At 51.1% G+C, this 23,077-nt stretch overlaps 1 protein-coding gene across 6 annotated transcripts; it reads right to left on the bottom strand.

The window, feature by feature from the left end:
* Nucleotides 1–1,087: 1,087 nt before the first annotated feature.
* SLX4 (SLX4 structure-specific endonuclease subunit) lies at nucleotides 1,088–23,070 on the bottom strand. 6 transcript variants are annotated; one of them, XM_070568616.1, is made up of 15 exons: nucleotides 22,949–23,070; nucleotides 20,242–20,964; nucleotides 18,609–18,833; nucleotides 16,456–16,645; nucleotides 15,322–15,534; nucleotides 12,990–13,198; nucleotides 12,535–12,851; nucleotides 11,742–11,982; nucleotides 11,187–11,275; nucleotides 10,121–10,267; nucleotides 9,145–9,314; nucleotides 5,855–8,145; nucleotides 3,702–3,804; nucleotides 2,728–3,144; nucleotides 1,088–2,242 (listed from the first exon to the last, which is right to left on the bottom strand). In XM_070568616.1, the coding sequence occupies exons 2-15, from the start codon at nucleotides 20,582–20,584 to the stop codon at nucleotides 1,861–1,863; spliced, it is 5,337 nt and encodes a 1,778-aa protein (XP_070424717.1). In that variant the 5' UTR covers nucleotides 20,585–20,964; nucleotides 22,949–23,070; the 3' UTR covers nucleotides 1,088–1,860. The 6 variants fall into 6 exon arrangements, with proteins under 6 accessions (XP_070424717.1, XP_070424720.1, XP_070424718.1 ...); XM_070568619.1 differs by having other exon boundaries at nucleotides 3,747–3,804; XM_070568617.1 differs by having other exon boundaries at nucleotides 22,834–22,958.
* Nucleotides 23,071–23,077: the final 7 nt, after the last annotated feature.

The following is a 23,077-nucleotide window of genomic DNA, read 5'->3' as shown; positions in this document are numbered from 1 at the left end:
TGGCGGTTTCTTTACTGCAGTGGCTGGTTTTTAACCTGCTTTGACCCCCTGCTGGCACGGGGTTGGGTTGGGGACATTTTACCTATTTTAACCCCTCCCTCAACATCTCCTTCTCAAGCTGGGGTTGGTGGCGTTCTGCAAGTCTGCACACCTTCTGAGGAGTGAGGGCTCCAGCCTCTCCTGGGGGCGTGTACCCAATGCTGCACGTCCAGGTCCACAGTCTCCACCAGGAGCCAGTGAAGCCAGTAAGGACCCCAAGTCACTTCCCACCTTCCCAACTCCATGTCTCTTCCCTCAAATAGCCCATACTAGGGCAGGGGGATCAAGCCGTTCATGTAAGAACCATGTAGCAGGTACCTTCTTAAATGGGCCAGACTCTGTCTTCAGTCTGATCGATGTGGCATCTGTCGTTATCTGAGCCCTGGATTCCTGCTAACCATCTGTCCACAGGCAGTGTGCGTGGGGAGCGTCAGTTCTCTCCACTTGGTCACGAACCAGGACCCACCATGTTTTCAAGAAACCCCATTTCAGCCCTCTGAATGCTGCAGACCCCTGAGGCCCAGCTCACAAACCCGCTCTTCCACGAAGCTGTCGCTTCAGGACACCCAAGCACTGACCCTTGCACTCAGCACAGGCCAGGCCAGTCTGTCTCCTGTGCTAGATGACTAGCAGCACTGGCGAGTTTCTGACGTCTCTCCACAGGAGCCGGCACACAGGCCAGAGCAGACTTCACAAACTCCTCCTGTTAAAACGCAGGTTCTGACTCAGTGGGTCCGGGTGGACCTGAGCCTGCATCTGTAGCAACCCTGGGTGATGCTGCTGGGCCTCAGGCCTCACTGTGAGCATGGAGGGCTGGAGCTCAGGGTCTGGTAAGGGCTCTCTTAATGCAGGTGTACGGACAGACAAACACATGGATGAACGAATGAATGAAGAGAAATGGGAGTCAGCAGGCCTTGGCTATCCCTTGAGATGAAGAAGAGGCACAAAGGCCTTCTGCAGACATGGGTGTGGGGGCAGCAGGGGAGCTGCGGGTGAAGCTCATGGCCTGCTTCCTTTGTTATTTTTCTAGAGCATAGTATCTGGAAGGTTTTTATAAAGCCTTTTTGTTTTTATTGCACGTCATATAAAATGGACTGCACTGTATTTAAAACAGACAAGACATTCACAAGGATTAAAGACCCAACTCTTCTTCTTACTGGCCCTCACCTGTACCCCGCACTGCTCCTGAGGCTGGAGGCAGCTTTAACACACACCTGCAGAACCAGTTAACAAAGAACATGCTTGTCTTGGGGGCTTCAGAGCTGTTCTGGGCCCTTCTGCACTGTCCAGTTTGGAGGCTGCTGGTGACACTGACAGATGTCTGGGCAGGATGGCTGGCCCAGCAGAGCACCTGGGACATGGCAGTGTAGGAAGCCTGTGGACACCTGGTCTGCTGGTGGAGACTGGGGTTACAGCCCGAGTGCTGAGAAGACAGATGGGGCAGGGACAGGCTGGACCTGAACATCCATCTCAGGACATGGATACCTGCGACTGAGGGACACGGAGAACAAAAGACTGAATCCGAGGCTGTGGAGAGGCTGAATCAAGCCTCGCTCCGGCCAGCTGGCAGTGGCCCACTGCCCTTCTGAAACACATGGGGGCCCAACAGGGTTAATGGGAGACAAACTCTGGGCACCAACAGAGGGAGGGGTCCCGGGGCCCTCAATCCAGTGGGCGACGTGCTCTGAATACCATGTGGGAAATGGAGTCAAGAGGACGATCCAGGTAGGTGCTGTCGTCCTTTTCACAGGGGGAGAGGATGTGGTGTCGAAGCCCAGAAACACCTGGGGAGGCCTGGCTGCCAACGGGGGCTGCAGACCCTCACAGGCTGCTGACGGCCAGGGCTGGGGATGGGGGGATAGGCTTGTCAGATTTGCCCCCCTTCTTCTTGCCCACAGGCTGCCGCCTCTTCTTCTCGAGCTTCTCCTTGCGGGCCGTGGCGGTGGTGAAGGTGATGCAGTGGGCGTCCAGGAAATCCAGCAGCTTCCCCATGGCCATGCGGATGCCATGCTGCTTCAGCTCGGCCTGTAGCTCTGCCAGCTCAAAGGGCTGGTAGAGCAGCACCTTGCGGTAGAGGGCCGGCTTGGAGCGGATGTAGCGCCTCACTGCCTCCTCTGTGGCCACTGCCTGGGCGGCTGCCTCCTCACCCACCTCATCTTCTCCTGCAGACTCCAAGGCCGCTCCAAACTCACAGGAGGAAGAACTGAAAGGAACCAGACAGTAACGTTTTGCGACACCCCTTGTCTCCAGCTCCAAGACCACGAGCCTCTTTGAGGGAAGGAGTGTGTTTCTCTGTCCCCTGTGGAGCCTGGCATGTGGCATGGACGACCCCAGAGGGTGGCAGGAAACTCCAGGCTGCTGTCACCAGCACTCTAGCCTCCAGCCTGAGCAGGATCCTGCCCTTGGCCAGAATGTACTGCCAACGGCAGCTGGCCCCGCCCCGAGAAGGCATGCTAGGCTGGCCCCTCTTGAGGGAACCTTCTGTGGGGCAAGGTGTGGGAGCTCCAGAGGTCTGCTCAGGAGGCTCACAGTGGACAGCCCCTAACTCCACCTGGCTTTCCTGTAGGTCAAACCCAGAAGGCAACTGGGATTTCTGAACATCGCCATTAGGCCTTGCTTATGCCAACTCTCAGACCCACTGGACAAAGGACCTACAAAGCCACTGGCTCTGTTCTTATATCCAGTTACCTTTGTGAGCCAAAGGAACTGTCACTGCCATCCGCAGAGGTGGCTGTGGATTCCTGGGAGGCTGGGAGCTGGGCGTCACCATCAGGGCCTGGAGGCCCCTCCTCAGCCGATGACGTGCTCAGGGTGGGGATGCTTCCACCGGGCTGCTTCTTTCCATGTCGGGAGCCCTTGGTCTTAGTGGGTGCCTTGGACCTTTGGGGACCAGGGCCAGAAGTGGCTTCCAGCCGAGCAAGATCAGCTGCCCTTGAAGCCTTGGAGGTCTTGGTGATGTGGGTCTGGCTGTGCGGGGCCTCCAGGGGCACCTGTGAGGACTGACTCTCGTCCTCGGAGTCTGACTCCAGCGTCTGATGAGTGTACTGGAATATCTCCTTCAGTTTCAGGACCATCTGGCGTTTGGGCAGAGGGCGGACCCCAAACCTGAATGGGGACACAGGTGAACCTCAGCAAAGAGCAAACAATTATCAATAAATAGCTTTGTGTAATTGAAATCTTAAATGCCTGACGTTTATGAGCATTCAGAGATTAGTGTCTATCCTGAGTGCCAACAGGGCTTCTGCTGAAGAATATTCCAGAAGGGCCTTGCCTCATGTTCTGGGCCATGGTGGTAGCAATGACTTCCAGCAGCATTCATTGGGATGTGATAGTTTTGATGTTCTTTTAAAAAATCAGGTCTCCTTACTCAGACTATTAAGTTAGGGTCCCATTTCCATCTACGTGGCACTTGGAGACCTGTCACCTGATGGGTAACCTGAAGGAGTCTCATTTCTTAGCTTCTTGGGGCCTGGGTAATTTGGGGAACAGTATGCAGAGAGCCAGCAGTCACACACACTCCCTCCCCACAGTGGTTCCCACCACCAGAGCCCAAGGTAGATGGAGCCCCATGCTGGATCCTTCAGCTCCCAGCCTCGCTAAGCCTGGTCATGCGCAGCAGGGAGGGGACCACTTATGAGCAAGCTTTCAAGAACAACACCAACCTATCCAGCTCTTTCTTCAGTATTGGGGTCTCCATGATGGAATACCTTGGCATTGGAGTTATGGGCACTTTCGGGGGCAAGTTCTTCTTCCGATTAGCACCTTCTGGGTAGAACAAAAGAAACACGTTTCAGCACGAGGCAACTGGATTTACCTCTTCTGACCCTGTTAGGGTCACCAAGAGAAATACTGCACTTGAAGAAAGCCCAGTCAGCATTTTGCTCTGTGAGAGTGGTGACATCCACCTCTGTACCATTGGACCCTGGAGTTGTGTCTTCCTGTGGGAAAGCATCACACTGCACATGGTGAGGGCCACGGCCCTGTGCAATGCTGATGCTGTGTGAACGGGGCAGAGTCCAGATGGGTGGCTGCCAGGGGATGGGGTGAAGGGGCAATGGGGATGACTGCTAACGGGTATGGGATTTATTTTTGGGTGATAAAAATGTTCTGGAATTAGATAGTGGTGACGATCACAGAACATTGTGAATGTACGAAAAACCACTGGATTGTACATTTTAAAGAGTGAATTTTATCATATGTGGATAATATCTCAATAAAGTTATTTTGACAAGAGATCAGTGTTTTAAAGACAAAGAGACAATTTAGGAACATATGGGCTTTGGTTTTTATCCTTTTTATGAGCATGGAGCTCTCTGAGACTCTAGTGAAAACAACAGGCTCTGTCTCCTGAAAAATGCGTACAATTCTTTCTTTATATAATTTCAGAGAGTGTGTCACCCCCTTGAAGCCCACCTCAGATTCAGACCAAGGTCCCCTGGTCTAACGTCTCCTGCAGCAGTTCTCATGGCACCACCTGGGAACCAGTTAGAAATGCAAATTCTTGGTCACACCCCAGAACTCCTCAAGCAGAAGCTCTGAGGTGGGGCCCAGCCATGTGTGTTTTAAGAGGCTCTCCAGGCAATTCTGAAGCCTGCTCAAGGCTGAAAGTGCTGGTCAATGATGCCCAATTAGTGTAGGATTTTAGGAGGAAATGAAATGCCAGGTCGCAGACAGATGCTCTGCCTCACAAGCTCTGTCTCCCTGTTACCAGTCACTGCTCAATGCTACCCTGCCCCTTCCCGTTTCTCCCTGGACCTGCCCGGCTAGAGGGCAGCAGCGCCTGGAGGGGCCGACACTGGGGGCTCTGATGCTCTCCTACGACTGAAATGAGCTGGGAAGTGGCATCCCTCCACTGGGGAGGGTCAGGGAAGCAGATAAGGAAGGATGGAGGCTCACAGCACACTTGCGCCATCTCATAACAAAATTTTAAAGTGAACAATTCAGTGGCACTTAGTATATTCACAATGTTGTGCAATCGTCACCTCAGTCTAGTTCCAGGACATTTTCATCTCCCCCAAAGGAAATTCTGTACCCAACAAGCAGTCACTCCCTATTCTCCCCTCCCCCCAGCCCCTGGCATTCACTATCTACTTTCGGTCTCTATGGATTTGCCTATTCTGGAGATTTCATAGAAATGTAATCATACAATATGTGGTCCTTTGTGTCTGGCTTTTTTCTCCGAGCATGTTTTCAAGGTTCACTCATGTTGTAACATGTGTCAGTGCTTTATTCCTTTTATGGCTGAATAATATTTCATTGTATGGATGGACCACATTTTGTTTATCCATTGATCAGCTGATGGACATTTGGGTTGTTTCCACCTTTTGGCTAATGTGAATAATGCTGCTGTGAACATTTGTGTACAAGGATCTGTTTGAGTCCTGACTTCAGTTCTTCTGGATGATTATGTAGGAGCGGAAGTGCGGGGTCATATGATAATTCTGTGTTTAACTTGTTGAGGAGCCACACCTGTCTGATCCCCAGGCACACCTGGCTGTAGGTGTCCTGGCCTTTTGGAGATGCTGGTTCAGTATTCTGGAGTGGGGTCCATAGATAGGGATTTTTAACAAGTGCCCAGGCAAACCATAGGATCCAGGCAAGTTTAGGAGGCCCTGACTTACTGGCTAACAAGTATATGTTTGATAGCAAGCCAGTTCTCCCTCAACCATGGAGAGGGATTTGGAAGGAAGGGAAGGGGCTTGCCACAGGCCAAGAGTCCCTTCAGCATCGCCACCCGGTATTGTCATTACTGATCTCCTCCATGCCCCTTTGTGTAAAATAGCGTAAAAGACAAATACCTCTCCCCACTACTCACTTGGTGTCTCTAACTCTTCTGATTTCTGAGCTTGATCAGCACTCAGTGTCTGGGCCAGAAGAACCTCTGGAGACTTCTGTTCTTCTCCATCCCAATCATCCCACAGAGCTGAATTCAGTAGGCTCGGCCTGCTGCTCCCAGGGGAGCCGGCCCGGAGGGATTTCTCTTGAGACTTTCTTCGGCCAGTGCAGCTTCCTCGGATAGGAGTGGTACCCAGGAATGCTGGAGAGTGGCAGTCACCGCTGTCTGGGGCCTCCCCAACCCTACCGCCAGGGCTACTGGTGCTCAGGGGGCCAGTCCGCTCGAGGTTCAAGTGGTCAATTGGAATTGGTGAGAGGGGCTCGACCTGCCAACAGCAATCGTCAACTGGAATTGGGGGATCACTGTCCAGCAGGGGGCTGCTGTTCACCTGCCGGGAGGCCACCTCCTGCTCATCTTCACTGTCCTCAACCTCCACCACTTCACTCGCTGTGGCCTGACTCGGCAGGCTGGGCCCAGGCGGCGAGCGCTTCTGGAACTGCCCAGTGAAATCAGCAAGGCCTCCTGAGATCGGACAGGGAGCCAGAGGAGGAAAGTGCTTGTGGTGCTTGGGATGGGGACTGGAAAGGCTTCTGTAGACCTGCCTTCCACTGTCAGGGCTTCCAGGAGCGACGGCAACCAGGCATGACGATGATGTCTGTGGCACAATCACTGAAAACTTATTCACAGCTTTGGGTACATCCGTGTTGTGTAACGGGGCCCTGGGCTTGAGCTGAACCGTTTGATCTGCTGAAGTCCTGGACTTGAGGCCCGTGATTTGGGTCTGTGATGAACAGTCACGGCTTCTGCCGGCCAGCGGGGTGGCGGGTACCAGCCACGAGTTATCTGTGTTGCTGTCCTCGTCAGGGCTGCTCTCGGGATCACAGAACAGCCGGGGGGTCCCTCTGCCACCCACAGAGCCCTGGTTCCCCGGTGGCCCATCCTCCTCCCCCTGCAAAGTGGCCTCTCTTCTTGGTGGGCTTTGGGAAGGTTCCTGATCTGCATCAACGTCGATGATAGGAAACAGCTCAGAAGACTTGGGGCTAACTTCTAGAACTTTCCTTTCTTCCAGGGGATCATTAAAAACTGACTTTATTTTGGTTTGTTCCAACTCCAACTCTTCATCTGAATCCAGTAAAAGGATAATCTCATCTTCTCTGTTGACAGTAGATGGAGGCTTCTGAGATCTGGAGCTCAAATGGCCAGGTTTTGACTGGGTTAGGTCAATGGACGGAGATTTTTCTGGGGAGATTAGGACCCCTTTATTTCTGCGTTCCAATATAGAACCATATTCTTCGCCTTTCTGGTGGCCTGAATCTTTAAGTAACGTGAGAAGGCTCTTGCCCTTCTTCTGCTTGGATGGTGAGTCCTGGGAGGCCACCCTGGAAGCTCCGCCCTGCAACTGGGGGGTTAGCGGGGATGAGTCGCTTGTGTGATGAGGGCGAGGGTGTGGCCGACCGGGACTCCTGCCTTGAAGGGGCTGTGACGGGAGGAAGCACGGGTGCGATGGGGGTGCCTGCCATCTAGCGGGGGTTCGGGAACTCTCCACCCCTCTTTCCCCAGTAGTGCTGTTTCCTTCCTTGGGATCACTTATTTGGGACAGTTCAGGGTATCCTCCCTGAGTTGATGAAAAGGGTCGCTCAGCATCACCATCATCACCATCATCATCATCAACATCAACTGAATACAAAAAGGTGCCTTCCTTTCTCTCTGCCCGGCAGCTCTGAGGAGGGCTAGAGGAGCTGGAACGATCCCGTGCTTCCTTTGGGGCCTCTGCTTTCTCCTCCCCATCTGAACACTGGCCCTCGAGCGCCGGGAGCATGGACTGTCTCACATTTTTCCACTTGGCTGAGGTCTCGTCTCTTCCTTGACCAGAAGATTCCATTTGTTCTCCATTTTCCAGCTGTTCTTTAACCTGGACGCTCGCTAAGATTTGCCCAGAAACTGGGTCATCCTCCCCAAGTTGGTTGGTTTCTTCCTTGATCTCTGGAGCTCTTTCCTCCTGGAGCAGCTTTCGCTGAGTAGCTGCGAATTCATAAATTTCTTCCATTTCTGCTTCATTCACCTTTTCTCTGTCTTCTTCATGGCTCTCAGATTTCAACAAAGCCTCTGCTTCTTCCTCTTCATCTATCCACATTGACCTCAAGAGTTCTTGGAAATTCTCAGCTCTGCTTTCACAATCCTCGTCTTCTTTATCTTTCCATTGCCCACGCTCTGAATCCATCATGACAGGCACTTGTTCGCACAGGTGAACAAGCTCACTCACACCAAACCTGCAACAGGAAACGCTGTGCATTACCACCACCTGGCACAGAGGCGGCGGCCAGACAGCCCCAGAGCAGAAGTCCTCACAGGGAGAACAACCGTAACTCAGTCCTGGCCTTTTCCCTGCTCTCCTGCAAAGATGATGCCCATGCCCACACCCAGCAAGACCCCAGGCCACTCGGCTCTAGAAACAGAGACTCATGAGCCTTTAAGGCAGGGCTCACCAACTCGACTGCACACACATGAAGGGGTGCACGGGCTGAGCTGAAGACAACAGGGATTGGTGGTACTGCACAACTGGAGAGCACACGCTGCCTTGAAAGGCACCCAAAGCACGGTGACCGAGGTAAACCCGTCACAGGCCAGCCTTGGCCGATGTGCACGCCAGCCTGCCTCCTGCTTGAAGGCTCTGTGGTCTAATCGGGACATTTAAATCCCCAGAGGCTGAGCTGATCCTTTCCTAAAAATGCACCCGAGGGATGACGCAGCCTTGGATGAACAAGGTTTTGTCCCAGAGTCCCTCAAGCCTTGTTGGGAGGTAGAACACCTTTTTTTTTGCTGAGCTACCTACCACATCTCCTGACATACTCGTGTGGACAAATCAGGTAGGTGCAAATTCATAGGAGCCAAGACTAAGCATTCTATCCACTTCTATTTTCTGGGACTTGGGAAAAGACTGCCGTTGTTCAACCACAATGGCAGAACAATCAAGGAGCAGCAGTGTTTGGGGGGAGTTGAGGCTGAAGACCACTCTCTCATAATGCCCAGGAAGCTAAAAGCCATGTGACTGGGCGGAGGCCCTCCTCCACAGCGCTTGGCTCTCCTGAAGCATCCACTCTGGCTAGACTTCCAGTTAATGAGCTCTGTTCAAGGTCTCCACTGGGCAAACCTTGGGATTCAAAGGTATGGGATGGACCCAGCCCTGACCCTCCCGTGAGCCACCAATCTGCTGATCCTTGTCAGTTAATGTCAAAAGCCATGAAGTAAATGGAAAGAACAATCTGGACCTGTGGGCCAGGGAACTCAGGTCAGGGGTCAGCTGGGGAGGCAGGCCAGTGTCCGCAGTGTAGAGATAATGCAGGAATGCACGGGTGGCCTCAGTGCTCACGTCACTCAGCAGGACACGCTGGGTTCTCAGATCTCCATCCTCTACAGCAAAGAAGCCTTCACTGTTTACCTGAGGGTGAAATAAAATACAGAAGGTTTATTGATTTGGGGGGAAACAGAGGGTCTGAGAGGTCCTGTGAGTCTCTAATCTACAAACAGCCTTATCCCCAGGACGAGCACTCGTCAGTGTCGCTCCATTCTGTTGGCCGGGAATTCCGCAGGTTAGGCCATAAAACTTCTGTTTTCAAAACCAAACTGGGGATAGATGTTCAAGAACCCAGTTAGTTCCTTCTTATAGATGGATCAAAGGCACCAGAAGCTTCTGATAGGGACCAGCAGCAGTTGCCCATATTCCTGCAACATGATATTCAAGTCAAATCCATGTCAGTGCAGACATGTCAGTCAGCAGTTCACCCTTAAACAGGTCAATTATAAGACTTTATAATTACACAAATAGAGGAAAAGGAAACAATTCTGGGCAAAAAAGGATTTTTATTCAATGGAACAAGAAATCTGATGTTTCCCAATCCTGAAGTCATCTCCTCATACACTTCCTAACCTCAAATGTATCTTCTTCATGGAAGCTTCACTGTTATGGCAACAGAGACAAAAACGGCTCTGGGGCAGCGGGAGGAGAGCAGGGAGGGAGATGGGTGAGAGCATGGGGGGAGTGGAAGTGATGGGGCTCGGGAGCAGGGAGCTAAGGGGGCAGTAAGACAGGGAGTCAGCCTGGGCAGAGAGTGAAGAGGAAGACAACCAGAGAGCGAGAGAGGGAGGAAGAGGGGAAGGGAAGGGGGGCTGGGGGAGGACGAGAGCAGAGGAGAAGAAGGTCAGGAGGCTCGAGTGGGATGGAGGCGCCGCTTGCTGGCTACTTACATACTGAATGAGAAGCGGGCAGCGGGCATAAAGCACGAACTTGTGAGCATACAACACCTCCCCACTGTCTGTCTGAAACTGGACGTCACTCAGGTGTGGGTTATTGACCATGGCACTGAAGTCAGCCACCAGCAAACCGAGGGAGAGCTGAAACAAGAGAAGAGCATCACTTCCATCTACTGCCTATCTCTAACTGTGCAAGTCCCCAACCGAGCTGGTGCTCCTCTCCACGAGGGTTCCTAGGCTAGGTTCCACCTTTAAGTTACCTTAAGGCACTCAGCGATATAGAACAGCAAAACGCTAGCTTCTTTCTCAAATTCTCTAGTATACTGAATGCCCTGGCCTAACATGGGAAGGACCAGCAAGTCGAGAGGCGGAATGGTTATAACAAAGCTGTGATTGCAGCATTAGCAGCTGCAGAGTGCTGTGTGCGCGCCAGGCTGTGTTTCTTTGAGGAAACTTACCAGCCCCAGGTACAGACAAGGATCCCGAGCCCAAGCAGTTCAGGGACCCAGCCGAGAGGAGCTCCAAGTCCCTTCTCTGACAATGTGTCATGGTCACCAGGGTGAGCCTGGTGTGAAGTGTTTGGCTGATAATGATACACTAATGGGATGATGTCCACTCTAAGGAAAACCCAACTTCCAACCCGATTTGACACTAACACAGAACATGAACTGTTAGTTGGAGGCCAGCCTCGGACCCGTACATAGGAGGAGCACAGTAAGGCCTAAAGGAATGAATGAAACATTGAGAAATAAGCACACAGAGCAGTGGGCTGAATGAGGTAGCCTCACAGAGCAATGGCAATCCCTCTGGGCTCCCAGGACAGAGCGGGCTCCCGGGGCTTGGCTACTGAGGTACCCCCAGAGTTCAACAACAAAAACCTCATGGCAGAGCCCGGAGAAGGGGACAGGAGGCTCCTGTGGGCTCTTGCCTGGCTCAGCTGAAAGGGGTCTAGGAAACCAATGGACTCGTGCAACGGCCTGGAGGCTGGCAGAGAGCCGACCACACTGAACACACAGTGAAGTCTGCAGAGCCGGGGGCAGGGAGAAGTCCCCATCCTTACCGAAGCCTGGCCGCCCCTCTCCAGCTGCTTCTCCTTGCGTGGCAGGACAAAGCCAGTCAGTGGAAGGCCACTGGGTGACAAGTCCATCCCTGCGAGAAGGATTTGCAGGTTAAAAGAACATGACCTCCCGGCACCAGGGAAAGAGCATCAGTGGTCGGCTGAGCCGACCCCAGAGGTGCCTCAGAGGCGCTTGTTATCCGAGGATTCTTCATTGAAAGCAAACCACCCACAAACAGCTTTTACCACCACCACCCCCTCCCAAGAGAGGGTACTAGCAGAGAGGCAGTAAAGTAGACAAAATTAGCCCACGCCATCACTCGCTCTCGGCAGACAGCTCTGTCCTTGGTTTGTGACAGACTTACCTATGTCACAGGATGCTTTGAGGAAAGCATCTACAGGGATTGTGTTCTCCCCACTGTATGGGGACAAGTCAGGGAACCTCGAATGTGAGTGGCCATCACAGCACTGCAAGGACTAGTCTGTCGCAGCCAGGGCGACAGGGAGGGGAGGGTCTCAGAGGGCGGGGCTGGCCAGGTGTCCCATCCAGTGTCTCACCTGAGGTCTCTCCCAAGCTGGCCAGGCCCCCACTGCAGGGCCACGGGCTGGCGCTCAGCCCCTCTCCTGCCAGGTCTATGAGGTCCTGCAGGGCCTGGTGATCCCTCTGGCTGGCAGAGACTGACGGATTCCTGGGGGTTCCACCTGCAGAACAGGTGCTGTGGAAAGCAGGTGGCGTTCGCACACCTGGCTCTGGCTGGTCAGGTAGCACTGGTGGCAGCGTAGGCTCCTGTGTGAGACCCTGAAAGAAGTCAGAAGCCAGAGTGACCCTGTGGCTACTGCAGCAGCCACCACACAGAAGGTCCTCAAAGGTACCAGCCACAGCCCAGAGCAACCCTGGGAAGCTTTTCCCCACCTCTGTCAACAGGCTTCTCTGTCATGGCGAAGGCCATGCCTGTGGCATCCACGTCTGCAGAAAGGTCCCTGGGGGACCCCGTCCTCCTAATGGCATCTAAATGGCCTCAAGAGGGTAAGTACTGACTCCTGGACCACCTGCCTCAGGCTTATCTGTCCTGGGTCCCATCATAGGCAGATTATGCCAGCCCCTCGGGGGTGGGGCCCGGGACTGCATTTCACACAAGCTCTCCAGGAACAAGATACATTTGGGAACCAGTGCTCCTCCCTATTCTTATCAGGAGAGCCATCAAGTTGCTGCAAAGAGAAACACGCTACAGCACACGCCCCTGGGCTTTCTCCTCTTCCCTCCCCCAGCTGTTGATACCCAGTGCTGCAATCCTGGAGCTGCCAACCTCTCCCCAAAGCCCACCGCATGTGCCTGGAGGGGAGGGCGCACCTTGGCAGGCCGCTGGGGCACCATGGGAGGGACCAGGCTTGCCGTGTAAAAGGATTCCAGCGTCAAGGCCCCGGTCAGGGCACTGCGCTCCCACAGAAAGTTCTGCTTCCCTCTAGGTAGTTGCAGACACCAGCTGGCCTTTTCCAGCTCTTCCTTTAAAATTCTGCTCCCAGGAAGTGGTGGCGTGTTGGACAACTCCACTTCCTCTGCAAAGAGCTGGGCCACGCGATCCTCTATCTGTCTCCCTGTGGTCTCCGAGTCCTGGACTAACAGCTGGGGGGCGGAAGCAAGAGCTTTCTTCTTGCGACTCTTCTTCTCTAGAGAGCAAAAGCAGAAACACGGTCAACAAAGGAGTCGTCCACTCACCCTGAGGCCCCCCCAGCAGTATACCTTCAGCCAGCAACAGTGCAGCGAGGCACCCTCCAAACCCAGGGCCACCACTCTTGGCCATGTACCTGCTCCCGGTCTTGTCTTCTCAGAAAAAGTGTTTCCCAATCTGAGTGTGGCCGGCACTGCTTGCTGCTCCATCTCAGACCGGGACAGAGCCATGGCCACCAGCAGGTCCTCGGACGGCGCCTCAGGCTCGTTGACCTTCCGCCTCTTCTTCGGCTCCTTCTTGTTGGTGGCTCCCTTCCGCTTCAGACCTCCAACGTGATTGCTGAAGCTTGAAAGGCAACCAAACAGAAAGGTTAGTGAGGGCCAGAGGTGCGAGTGCTTCCTGTTCTGAGGTGGTCCCCACTGGACCAGAGAGGCCTGGACTCCTTCTTCTCTGACTAGGAGAAGAGAAAGGGGATAAATGTAGACCCATCAGACAGAAGCATCAACTGCTTCACGTGTTCACAGAGCTCATTCTATTGCCTCATGTAAGCTCATGTGATCCTGAGCCAAAAGTTCATCACGGTCCAGACGTGGATGGGTCTGGGTCCTTCTGTGAGACGCTGCCCAGCCAGGTTCTTGGCAGACATACTAAAAAGCCATCAGTGGTACCTGCACAGCCTAGATGTGGCCAAACCCCTCTGGTGGAGTCAACACTCGATGGCTCTGAGTCAGCTCCCCGGATTCTACCAACTTCTGCCCGTCGATACTTCAGATGCTCCCAAGGTGGTCCTGGCCACACTGGTCATAAAATGATCCCCTCCCTCCTGTGAGGGCCCCAGGGCAATGCCTCTGCCCAAGGCCTGAAAGAAAGGCCTCCCACCTTAGCCCGCCAATGTGGTCAGCTGGATTGGAGGCCAACGAGCAACACCTTTTTTGGCTCGAAGGAGACTTATTTAAAGGATTTCCTGGCTGGAGGGAACCTAGACTGCCTGCTGAATCCCAACAGGCTGGGCAAGAAGAAGGACGGTGAAGGGAAAAAAGGAAGCCCAAGCCCAGGACCACCTGCCCTGCTGCTGCAGGGGCATGCTGGGAAGCACCTCTGGCTTTCACAAAAGCTCGTGCTCACTACTGGGCCAGGGATCACCTTGGAAGGTCTAAGGGAGCCCTAATTCAGTTCCAACTTCCTGGGAATCCTGCAGGATAACCAGTCTCCAAGAGGGAAGGGAGCCCGCCCAACATGTTGGGGCCCCCGTCTCTGTGAGGAAGGCAGCTGCTGCAGGCTGCACCTCTGGCCCCGGCAGGCAGGGCTGGGCTGAGGTGAGAGCATGTGAGGGGTGCAGAGGTGAGTGGGGTGCCTCACTAGCATATGTGCCCTGGCCGGGGAGTTCTGACTACCCCAGAGTTCCAAATGCCCCAGCCTAGGCCTTAGGGGAGGTGAGGTTCAAAGTCTCAGCAAGGGTGTCCATTTGTTGTAGCTTTCTACTCTAAAACCTTCTAGCAGGACTCACACGTATCTTGTTTCACTTTTTGGAGGTACTTAAAAAGCAGATACATTTTATCTGAGTAGATGGTTTCAGTGTGGTCCTGACAAAAGGCAAGCAATGGCTGAGATAATGTCTATTCTCAGGCCTTAAGGAGGCCTACAATGCTAGTGTTGATGTGCTCTAATATAGACAGGCTGCCAGCTAAGACTTGACCTCTGTCCTCCCCAGTCTCAGCACTAGCCCAGCCCAGGTGCCTCTAACCTGGGTGCAAGGCAGTAGCTGGGACAAACAGAGCCACCACCCGTGGCCTTCCCTTTGCTCCTGATAGCTGTCCAAAGAAACATGTCCAGGGCCCACAGTGCCTTTGTTCTCTATGTTGGGGTCGTCTCTCGTGTCCACAGTGGCAGGGGCAATGTGGAGGAGGGCTGACCCTCCACCACTTGTGTGCCTGTGGTTTGCATGCGAGGACTTGTTTCTGGCTATCAGGAGGGCCTCCTATTTGAACACTTAAGCATATAATTCATGAAAATTTATTTTAAAAGCCATGGTTCTGTCTCACCAACTCTTTGAACTATGCCGAGCAATCTTACATTAACAGTATGAATACAGGACTATGTTGAGATGGAAGCCATGCTGTACCACACATGAAATAGATGTGGTAAAGTGAACTACTGAATTCTCAGCTGCTCTAGAGGACACTGACCGCAGGATCGTGGGAATGGAAAAGTCCCAGGAAGGACCTTGAGGAAACCAGTCCAAATGGTCCCTTCTATAGATACACCCGCATGGACCACTTCAAAGCCTTCAAGGATGCAGAATCCGTCTCCTCCTCATTCCCCGTGGAGACTGCCCGATTTCCTTCTCAAATGTTTCATTTCCAGAATCAGTGAGGGCTTTGCTATCCTCCAGCACTACAAAAGGCTTTTGGGTTTTTTTGGACCAATCAGAGTACTTCTTTGATTTTCTTCCTTTTCATGTGACTCACCCTGATGCCGGTGTGCTGCAAGACCCCTCAGCCTGAGCTGTCTGCAGCCGCACGGCCTGGAGCAGGAGCTGGGGGCCAACCTCCATCTTCACTGCACACTGTTTCAAGTGACTGATCCTGCTCTTTGGGGTGAGAAATAGCTTGCCACAAATTGGGCATTCAGGGATCTGAGGTGCGGAAGGTCTCAGCGCCTTTTCAGCCTCATCCAAGCACCTGGAGGAAGACAATAAACATAGGAGGACCACCCTCCCTGGTAATGTGGATTGTAGATGTGAATCCACGTCAACATGGACATGCTGTGGGCCAGAGCTTGTTCCCCTAATGCCAATCCCTTCACACAGCCTGTAGTCAGCCTCCAGACAATGAATTTAGGTATCTGTTAGCAAAGGTGGCTAAAGAAAGCATGGATATATTCAATATAGAGTCACCATATGACCCAGCAATTCTATTCCTAAGTATATACCCAAAAGAACTGAAAACAGATCCTCAAGCAAATACATGAAATGCATGTTCACAGCAGCTCTAGTCACAACAGTCAAAAGGTGGAAACAATCCAGATGTCCATCAACGGATGAAGAGATAAACAAGATATGATCTAGCCATCCAGTGGAACATTATTCGGCCATAAAAAGGAATGAAGCACTGACACACACTACAACATGGATGAACTTTGAAAACATGAGGCTGAGTGAAGGGTGCCAGACACAAAAGGCCACAAAGTGTATGATTCCACTTATGTCTAGAATAGGCAAATCCATAGAGACAGAAAGTAGATCCGTGGTTGCCAGGGGCTGGGAGAGGGAGTGGGGAGTGAGTGCTAATGGATACAAGTTCTCTTTTTCGGTTGATGAGAATGTTCTAAATTTGATTGTGGTGATGGTGGCACAACTCTGTGAATATACTAAATAAAAGCCATTGAACTATTCACTTTAAATGGCTGAATTGTATGGTATGTGAATTATATCTCAGTAAAGCTGTTAAAAAAAAAGCAAGGACAGGTTGACACCAACACTGAGGTGTTAGCATCACAGTAAGGTGTCTCAAGATTCCCACTACCGCCACAGGGAGCCCCTGGATCTGGTCACGCCCAGGCGAGACGTGACTGTGGAGAGGCGACGGCTGAGCTGCTCCTACCGGTTCACATGCTGCTCCCTTCGTGTCATGTTCATAGCTGAGAGGTTCTTTTGACAGATCTGGCAGAAGAACAACCCCTTGTCCTCCAGGCTGTCATCATGTGCAGATGCTCGTTCCTGCCCAAACTCCCGTTGCAGGGCCAAGGCCACTGCAGCATCACTCTCTGTAGCAGGCAGCATGGGCCCAGATCCTGTGGAGAGGCACAAAGATCCATGAGCATGAGCTCATCCTCACACCTCTGTGGGATCTCGCAGAGCACAGACACTGGGTGGAGCGCGGAGGAACCAGACCCAGCACCACTCTGCCTCATGCCCCGCACCATCCAGTGACACCGGACACTAAACAGGGCTCCTAGAACAGTACTTCTCAAAGTTTAATATGCATAAGAATCACCTGGGAAGCTTGTTAAACTGTAGGTTCATATTCTGGAGGTCTAGGTGGAGCCTGAGATTCTATATTTCTAACAAGGTCCAGGCGAGGCCAATTCTGGTGGTCCAGGACCACTCTTTTGAGTATCAAGGTCTTAGAGAACTTGCCTTTCATCCTTCCATTCCTGCTAAAGTCAGCTACCTCGGGCATTCCAGGTTTACAAAGCTCCTATTCCAGCATATCTAAGTTTTCTCTTCAAAGCTCAACCTTCCCAACTGCTGTGACCTTCTGTTGCCCATCAGAAGAACCAGGTCAGAATGAAATGCCTTTCTCAGTTAAAAGACAGAGTCTCTTTCTCAGCATCAGACCAAAGGACGGACTGATTCTGGTCTGAAGATGGCTCCCAAGGTGATCGTGCCCACCGTTGTGGCCTCTCTTACATCTGACATTGCTGGAGCAGACCCTTGGGACTCACGAAGGACATGCCCTGAGAACTTCATAAATCCCCAGTTCTTGGAAATTACTATGGCCTATTACTCTTTCCACCAAAGCCAGAAAGCATTACACTCCATTTTGGTGCCCTGTTTTTTTTTTGACAAAGAAATGGTTTCTCTCTCCTGAGCATTATTGGGTATGATATGAAGCTACAGGGAAACAACTGAGTCACACGGAGGGCAGGTGCTGAGCTCACGCACTGGCTCAGCGACTCCTCTGCACCCCTTGGTTGCCACAAGGACTGATGCCACAGCAGATAGTACACTGCTACCCGTGTAGACCTTTGGGACAGCCTGAGAATCCTCAGCGCTCCCAAGGTGAAATCTGCAAATGCAACATCAAGAAACTACATAGGAATACGCTTTCTTCCTATTTCTTTCCTTTTGTATATTTTCATCAGAGATGAGGATTCATATTGTTTAGGGGATAAAGCATAGACCTACCCAACAATATGTGCCTCTTGGGGTGGTGCAATATGCAGTGCACAGCTGCTCAGTGTTGTCCAACTGTTCAACCTGGAGCCACGCACACCCCTAGTTTACTCATAGTATAACTCACAGGGTTACAGGAAGGGATTAAAGGACACCATGAGGAAACCATCAAACAAATCCAGAAAGTGGGCAATTGTCCTGGACTCTTCAAAAAGTCAGTATCATAAAAAAAAGACAAGTGGACTGTTTTGGAGTCTAGACCTTAAGAGACCACTGAATTATAGCCATGTGCAATGTGTGAACTTATAGTTCTGATGAATCTTCGTTCAGAAAAAAAAGAAACAGTTATAAAAGCTATCCTTGGGACAACTGGGGAAATTTTAATATGAACTAGATGCCAGGCAATACCACGGCACTGCGGCATTGCGATTATGTAGGAGAATCTAGGGGCAAAGCATAATGATCTACACCTTACTTTCGAATGGTACAAAAGAAATGTATGTGTCTTTATAGAGACTTAAAAAATATGTGACAAATGTTGACAATTCTTAAATCTAGGTTGAGGATGTAGGTGGTTCATTGTAACATATTTTTTTGACTTTTCTGTATGGGAAAAATTTTATAATTAAAAGTCAAAATAAAAAAAAGAGGAAGAGGTACCTTGTCAAAGAAGCTAAGTAAGAAATGACCCAAGGGACCCTCTGTTCTCTGGCTTGATACACTGAAGTGGCAAAGGCAGACTCCCAGGCGGAGAGCTCGCCCCCAGCAGGAACGCAATGAACGCTGGTTCCTTCTTGCCTCCCTTCCTCCAAAGTTAGAACTTATCCCTGTTGGGAAGACAGAAAACTCCCAGCATACCGTTCCCTGCCATCATCTCCTCTCCAAGGCCCACTGGGAGGTTTTCTTCAAGTGCAGCCTTGAGGGAGCTCCCTTCCGAGGCATGTTTCAAACGCTCCGGGTCTGCTCTCTTGAACTGCTGCATTCGCTGTAGGACCAGCTCTGCCGTCCGGGGTTTGGAGGGACTTGGCACAATCGCAGTCAGACAGGAAGGAGGCGGCTGGGAGATGCTGTCAGGAGCAGCCTCTGGCAAAAAGGCAAAAAACATTCATAGGCATTTGTTCTAGCTGGAGAAACAAGACTCTTCCACCAGATACAGGTCAGGCCCAAGTTTCAACTTTACCAACTAGTTTGGTTTAACTCTCAATTGTGACTAGGATTGACTGTTGGTAACCTCACTGTTTGTGGTAATATAAATATACCTGTCATAAACATCTGTGACAGGAGGGGGAATGAGGAGTGACTGCTAATGAGCACAGGGTTTATTTTGGGGGTGATGAAAGTGTTCTAAAATGAGGTAGTGGTGATGGTTGCACAACTCTGTAAATATACTAAAACCACTGAACTGTACACTTCAACAGGTTGAATTTTACAGGATGTGAATTATATCTCTAAAGAGCCGTTGTTAAAGAAATATTAATGACAAACATTTCTATCTTTCTAGGTCAGAAGTTCTCCTTTAGTTTGGTGTCCACAGATGGCCTCCAGTGGGGCTCCACAAAGCCCCTGAAGCTGTATGTCAATTTCACAGGGGTGTTTACGGGTGCGGTTTTCTGGGGGAATCCTGCATAGCTTTCACTGGACTCTCGAAGGCAGTGTGAAGGACCAATGCCACTTCAGCAACATTACTGAAGCTTACGCCAGTCTCTGCGAGCTTAGTCTCTACCGCCACTCCACTGGGAGAGCATGCTGACCATGCTAGGTAAAAAGTATTATTTAAGATCAGGAAGTGAAGGTGAGAAAAATTTAGAAACAGAACTCAGATGCCCAAAGATCTTGTACTATATTATATACGCAAGGCTGGTTTTCAGTTCTGAATGAAGTCTGTATGCTAAGCATGTGGTTCAGTACGCCAAAGACAGCAGGGTAAGAGAGCTGCTTTAAACAAAAAAAAAGGGGGGGGGGGGAGAAAAGAATAAAAGGTGTTTGGAGGAGAAAGGAAGGACCTGAAGATTTTCCTGAGACTTAAGCCTTTTCAGCAGTCTAACCAAACTGGCTGGCCCAATGCAACTTACCCACTTTGGAAGGAGTTCGAGAAAATAAGAGAAGCAGCATTATTTTCACATTCGTGTAATTCATGTCAACTACATAATCTAAACATTAATAGGAAACTCTGAAAGAGCAGAGGGCCCCAAACATGATCATGTAGAAAATTCACACAGGGGTTATATTTTTTATGACTATTATTTAAAACAGGAGTTGGCAAACTCTGGTCCTCGGGCTAGCTGCTTGCTTTTGCAAATGAAGTTTCGTTGGAACACAGCCCATTCGCTTACATATGGTCTAGGGAGTTGAGGAGTTGTGGCACAGACCTTATGGCCTGCAAAGCCAAAAAAATTTACTACCTAGCCTTTTTCAGACATTTTTCTGACCCCTGTTTAATACAGTACGAATCTCCTGTGGCTTCCTCTCAGCAGGGTTCTGGCCTGGTTACCTGACTGGGTGCTCCGCACACATTCCTGGAACACAGCAGAAGCACACACGCCTCCCTCCCCATCCTCAGGGGGAGCTGGTTCTCTCTCCTGACACTTGCGTGCCCCTTGCTTTTTAGTCCTAGGGCCCTGGCTGCCAGATCGAGTTTTCCTCTCCCTGGGGCCTTGAAGGGTTTTGCTCTTGGTAGCAGTTGGTTTGGTCCTTTTCGGTTTGCTTGTCTGAGTGCCATCTGAGGCCTTTTGTGTCTTCCTTTCCCCTGACCCTTCTTTGGTGCCATTTTTCTTCACCCTTTGGAAAAAGGTGGCACAGAGTTCCTTAAAATCATCGTCTGAGTCATCCATCATGTGACCGGTTTCAAGGCTTTCAGGCTGGTCTTCAGAGGAGTGAGGGTCAATCTGGGGACCGAGAACGAGCCTAGCTGGGCCTCATTCAGACTTGCAGCTTCATTAGGATTCCTCTCTACTTCTCACTGAGATACCTGGAGAGTTTGCACAATTGAGCAAAAAGTACTCTTTTCCCTTCCCTAATGATTTAAAATGTCTTTCTTAAAATTAAGCCTGTGTCAAACAGCACATTTAAAGCTTCCCTCTGTCAAAGGTCACATTTGAGACGTTTTGTTGTCCAGGAGATGCCTCCGAGATACAAGAGATATGAACTCGGTGCTCAGGTGATTCTCCAAGATCTCCATGGTGACAAAGTAGGTTTGGTTCATTTAATTTCACATCTGTGGAAAACCAAAAGCATCTAAGTATAATTAGACAGATATTGTCATTTTATGACATTTTTTTCCAGGAAGGAAGAGCTTGTGACACATGGGAAAAGTCTTCAGAATATCAATACCTCTGTCAAATACTCAGGTAAAGCCTGGTTAACACAGACTCACTGTCCTACAGGATATCACAACACAACAGCGGGCAGAGCTCTAGAAACCTGTTAAAGTATGTTCTTCCACAGGCAGAGAAACGTGTGCATATTGCAAGAGTATTGTTTTTACTGAAATCTTGGGAATAAATCCCATGAAAGGCAGTCACCACAGAAACAAGATGACCCCCGAATCCAGATAAACTATCTCTTAAGCCTACGCTGGTCCAAGGCCTCTAGCTATTAAAGGCTCTATCAGCAGGCAATGTAATGAGAGAGAGAGAATATGCACTTGAACACTCAGGAAGAAACAAAAGATAGGAACACAGGAGGCTCATCTTTCATTGATACAACCAATTTTTCCAAATCAAAAAAAGGCCACCTTTCACCATCCTCTCACCTCAGCAAGAGCTCTCCAAATTCAGGTGACCAGAATGCTGCCCATATGCAAAGATTGGGCCTTACGGGCAGGATTATTTACATTAGCACAGTTTAGTGGGATTCACAAATCAAAATGGAATGACGCAATGCCAGAAAGTTCATTTCACATACAATAACGCCATCTCCACTGTCCAAGTAATCCCATTAATCATCTCATTTTCCAGAGCTGGGCAGACACACATGCCTAGAATCTACTTTGCATGGCTGGCTCATTCTCATCTTCCATGTCACCTCCTTAGACAAGCTTCCCCTCATCCTTTATCTAAATGGATCCTCTCCACCCCCATTACTTTCTACTATCACACAATGTTTTCACAATGGCATTTATCACAAGTTATAATCATATGTAATAGGTAACATTTACTGAATGCTTACTGAATGCCAAGAACCGGTCCAATTGCTTTATAAATCTAACTCATTTAATCCTTACAACAACCCTATTCTGTAGAATATTATCACCCCTTCTTTACAGCAAGGAATCAGGCACAAGAATGAAGAACTGGCTCAAGTTCACACAGCTTTTGAAGTGGCAGGGCTGAGATCAAATCCAGGCAGTGTGGTTCCTGGGCATCAGCTCTTATATTTTTATTTATTGACTTATTATCTGTCCCCTACTAATCTGAAAACTTCAGGAGGGCAAAGACTCATCTATTTTACTTCGTATTCTCTTTGGCTGATAAAGCACCTGACTTATACAAAGTGCTCGACAATTATCTGTTGAATTAATTAACTGCAAAGAGTTTGGTGCAATCGGAGGAAAAAGAAAGTGGTGGTAGGAGAGAAGGCTGCAGGGAGAAGCAGAGATCAGTGTCCAAGCGCCTGCAACGTCAGGCTAAGCAAACTGACTTTCTCCTGTTGGACGTGGAGAGCTAGGGCAAATCCCACCCTCCACTCTGCGCTGTCTCCGCATCTCTGTTGCTTCTAGTCTTACAACAGTCCGTCTCTTATACGTGCTCAATCAATATTTGCTGAAGGAAATAGCGGGTCCTACGACACTGCAAGTTTCCAGAGGGCCGGCGACTTGTGCCTGCTCAGCCTTGTACCTACCGCGGCGCCGGGCTCACAGCAGACGCGGAATGAATGAATGGGCAGGTGTGGGGCGGACCCTCGCTCCCCCCAACCCAGTGACACAGGTGGAAGCGGGAGAAGGGCTGTCAAGGACTCTGACGGCGAATTCCGATCGCCAGAGTGACCCCCGAGCCGTGACCCCCTGGGTATCCGGAACCCCCCACCCGTCCTCCTTTCAGGTGGCCCGGCCCCCTCCACCCAAGCGCGGCTCCCGCCTCCACACCGCGGCTGAGGCAGGCGAGACGGCTCTTCCCCCTCAGGGGAGCGAGAGAGGCCCGAGGTAGCTGATCTCCTCTCCCGGGTGCGGACTCCCAGCCCCAAAGCTCAGCTCCTCCTACCTCCGGCGCCGCCGCGGCACCTTCTCAACGGAAACCTCGCGCCTGCGCATGCGCCGCCCGGCGCCCCCGGCGGAGAACTGCGTCTGCACCGGCGCAGATTGGTCCGGGAGGCTCGCTTCCCATCCTCCT

Source organism: Equus przewalskii, chromosome 12 (assembly GCF_037783145.1).
Source record: "Equus przewalskii isolate Varuska chromosome 12, EquPr2, whole genome shotgun sequence".
In the NCBI taxonomy this organism is placed as follows: domain Eukaryota; kingdom Metazoa; phylum Chordata; class Mammalia; order Perissodactyla; family Equidae; genus Equus; species Equus przewalskii.
This window is presented reverse-complemented; position numbering and strand designations above follow the sequence as displayed.

Excerpts from the sequence above, each read along its gene's own strand:
- SLX4 (XM_070568616.1), bottom strand. The coding sequence starts at position 20,584 with ATGATGGATGACTCAGACGATGATTTTAAGGAACTCTGTGCCACCTTT. Across the intron at positions 18,834-20,241 it reads TGTGCGGAGCACCCAGTCAG|AGGCTGCTCCTGACAGCATC; the intron begins GTAACCAGGCCA and ends CCTTTTTGCCAG. Across the intron at positions 16,646-18,608 it reads GGAGATGATGGCAGGGAACG|GATCTGGGCCCATGCTGCCT; the intron begins GTATGCTGGGAG and ends GCCTCTCCACAG.